This window comes from Limulus polyphemus, unplaced genomic scaffold, assembly GCF_000517525.1.
Source record: "Limulus polyphemus unplaced genomic scaffold, Limulus_polyphemus-2.1.2 Scaffold9044, whole genome shotgun sequence".
NCBI lineage: Eukaryota > Metazoa > Arthropoda > Merostomata > Xiphosura > Limulidae > Limulus > Limulus polyphemus.
The window spans coordinates 20,732-24,321 of record NW_013674654.1 but is presented as its reverse complement, the minus strand read 5'-3'; the positions used below and the strand labels follow the sequence as shown (position 1 = coordinate 24,321).

At 37.6% G+C, this 3,590-nt stretch overlaps 1 protein-coding gene across 1 annotated transcript in view; it reads right to left on the bottom strand.

The window, feature by feature from the left end:
* Nucleotides 1-211: 211 nt before the first annotated feature.
* Nucleotides 212-3,590, bottom strand: part of LOC106475725 (T-box transcription factor TBX10-like) — a 22,735-nt gene continuing 19,356 nt past the window's right edge. Inside the window, exons 7-8 of the mRNA XM_013936396.2 lie at nucleotides 2,163-2,275; nucleotides 212-870 (exon numbers count right to left, since the gene is read on the bottom strand). Coding sequence (XP_013791850.2) covers nucleotides 548-870; nucleotides 2,163-2,275 — 436 coding nt within the window. The 3' untranslated portion in view covers nucleotides 212-547. The remainder of the gene's footprint in view (nucleotides 871-2,162; nucleotides 2,276-3,590) is intronic.

Sequence of the window (3,590 nt, the reverse complement as noted above, 5' to 3'; positions counted from 1 at the left end):
TATGAAACGTTTCTATACACATCAGACACTTAGTAACAATGTTTTTGTGAAATATTTCTACTCGGTAGTTCTTTAATTTCAACCAGTTGAGATACACAAGAACTGTGAAACATTCTCTCACACACCAAGTTTTATACACCAACATTAAATAATAAGAAACTGATAATTTTCAGCACAAAAATAATTTTATTCAGCTCTTATCTTTAGAGTTATATATAATGTATTTAATGATTAAACTCAATGACTAAAAATTAAACATGGAACAAATCTAAGCAGCAGAGAAATCTCTCGATGAAACTTTCTTTGTAACAGCAAGGGAGTGAGAAACATCAAACCTTTCAAGAAAAACAAAATCTCGATAAAAGATTGTATTTATTATTAATACAAACGAAAGATACTCTAGCGAAGCCAACTTACTAAATATTTAACTAGGAAATTGACTCGATATTTACAAACGACAAGGGTTAAGCGTTTACTGTTTCTTTCAAGCGAATATCACGGTTTCATTGTCTTTACGAGTCTCAACCCACTATCTGGCTCATGAAATTCAACTAGATGCGAAGTCATAATTACTTTGTCTTGGTCTAGAATGGTAGAGGGCGCTGTAACTTTGTGTCGAAGAGTAGCCAGGAATATGCACTGCTGGTGGACGCGTGTAAGGACAGCTTCTTGTTTTTATCTGATACATGTAATTGTCATAGGAAGGCTCGTAACTACACATGTTGCCCGGATACGGTTGAACCCCTGGACTTGGCTGCTGATCTGCTCGTGTTAGTGGGGAAACGGATAATCCTCCCGACACAGTGTGGTTGGAACTAATAACACGAGAAAATAGTGAGGATCCCCCAGAGAGTAATTCCATATCATCATCTATAAAAAAAATTAAAATATCTTAAAAACACTTTTCAATGCATTTAAGGTGTGCACTAAAATGTTGCCTGCATTTTATAATTTATATATGTAGAAACCTGTCAGTTACCACGAGTACAAACAAGCTATAAGGTGTATTTTTTATGTTGTTAAATATTTATACTGACCAATAGCAGCCCTTATTAATAAGTTGTGCTGGATCAGGGCCCTGGTTTATAGCTGAATTAACGTGATACGTGGGCTAGGAATCATTTTGGTGAGCTGGTCTTTAGTTGATCAGTGCGTGGTATTTATTGAGGGCCTGGTCTATCTGATACCACCAACCGATTTATAGCTGAATTAACGAACATTTTATAATTCTCCTATGGTTTTTTGAAAGCGTTATCTCTAATTCAGGTTTACAGTTGATCATCAAAAAGTTTTAATACATTTCTTTCGTAAAGAAAAAAAAAATCCTGGAGAGGAACAGCTGTTAGCACAAGATACTTTTATGTGCCTTCTTTGGTTAGGCTAGAAGTACGCGAACAAGTAATAACGAATGCACACGTTCTAGGTGGTCATGATAAAAATTTTGATTTTTAAATTCCCTTCATTATAAAATTAGAATTCTCTAAATGGGGTTTTTACTAGTAGTTTTATGTGCGACAGGCCATCTGAGTGACGTCACCTTTAGACTGAGATAAATCGTTGTTATCTGGTTTAAAACTGCAAATGAACAACCCGTCGTGTAATGACGACCAAAAAATGAATACAAGTCACGCTGGATGTAACTAAAAGCATCACGTTACAGTCGCAGAAAATCCATCATACCTACTGTCTGAATACCGCACATCCAAAACCCAGCCCTATTAGCAGCTTTTCTTGGACGGTGTTACCTCAACACACGTTCTTCGCGTTCCTAAAGACGGCAGCTTTCACGGGGAGGCGAAGGAACGTGCGGCATCCGAGAGCAGGTTCTAGGGCGAGATAACTGAGATCGCTTCCTCAGAAAAATGATCAAAGCACGTGAGTTATGTGGAATAACATACAAACAGCATGTCACGCGGCTATCACGGAGGTAGAGCGATTTATTTTGATACTGAAACAGAACCGGTTCACGTTAGAACACAACTTACAAACAGCACGTCACGCGGCCATCACTGTAATTCATACTGTTATGACCATCTGCTCAAATTCACACATTTCTCCGGCTATTTTTGCGACGTTAAATCTACAAGTCACGGATTATCTCGGGTGCTCTCATAGAGAAACTACAACAGTCACGAATAATTTAAAAGAATCCAAATATTTACCCTTCCCTGTTCTACTGAGAGAAGTGGTCAAACCAAGCGGCCGATGTTGTGTCCGCGACCTTTGGCCTTGTGGCAAATGGGACAGCATCTCCATTACAGTTGATGGGACATTCCTGTGTGCGAGTTCAGATGTCAAAACGAGTTATAAAAATTCAACAATAGTTATGAGAAATTATAATTAATTATAATGGTTATAAGAAATAAAACAGACTCAATTATCTGTAAAATAATTCGGTAAAGCACAAAGAAAAGTTACGTCAACTATAACAAGGTATACTTAAAACTTTCGTAACAAGTAACTAAGACAACAGATAGAAATGTTTGTACAAAACATAAACTGTAACAAGGCATGTATTAATTGACTACACAGATAAATACTAAAGACATTCGGTTCATACTCTTCAAATAATTATTTTCAAAAAACTTCCTGTGCTGTCGTATGAATTTATCTACAAACATCATGACGATCACTCCCACTCTTTCAGTGATGACACTTTATCTACAAACATCATGACGACAATTCCTCTCTCTCTTTCAGTGATGACACTTTATCTACAAACACCATGACGACAATTCCTCTCTCTCTTTTGAGTGATGACACTTTATCTACAAACATCATGACGACAATTCCTCTCTCTTTCAGTGATGACACTTTATCTACAAACATCATGACGACAATTCCTCTCTCTCTTTCAGTGATGACACTTTATCTACAAACTTCATGACGATCACTCCCACTCTTTCAGTGATGACACTTTATCTACAAACATCATGACGATCACTCCCACTCTTTCAGTGATGACACTTTATCTACAAACATCATGACGACACTTCCTCTCTCTTTCAGTGATGACACTTTATCTACAAACATCATGACGATCACTCCCACTCTTTCAGTGACGACACTTTATCAACAAACTTCATGATGACAATTCCTCTCAGTTGCAGTGACGACACTTTATCTACAAACTTCATGACTATCACTCCCACTCTTTCAGTGATGACACTTTGTCTACAAACATCATGACGATCACTCCCACTCTTTCAGTGACGACACTTTATCAACAAACTTCATGATGACAATTCCTCTCAGCTGCAGTGACGACACTTTATCTACAAACTTCATGACTATCACTCCCACTCTTTCAGTGATGACACTTTATCTACAAACATCATGACGATCACTCCCACTCTTTCAGTGACGACACTTTATCAACAAACTTCATGATGACAATTCCTCTCAGCTGCAGTGACGACACTTTATCTACAAACTTCAGGACTATCACTCCCCCTCTTTCAGTGACGACACTTTATCTACAAACATCATGACGACAATTCCTCTCTCTTTCAGTGATGACACTTTATCTACAAACATCATGACGATCACTCCCACTCTTTCAGTGACGACACTTTATCAACAAACTTCAT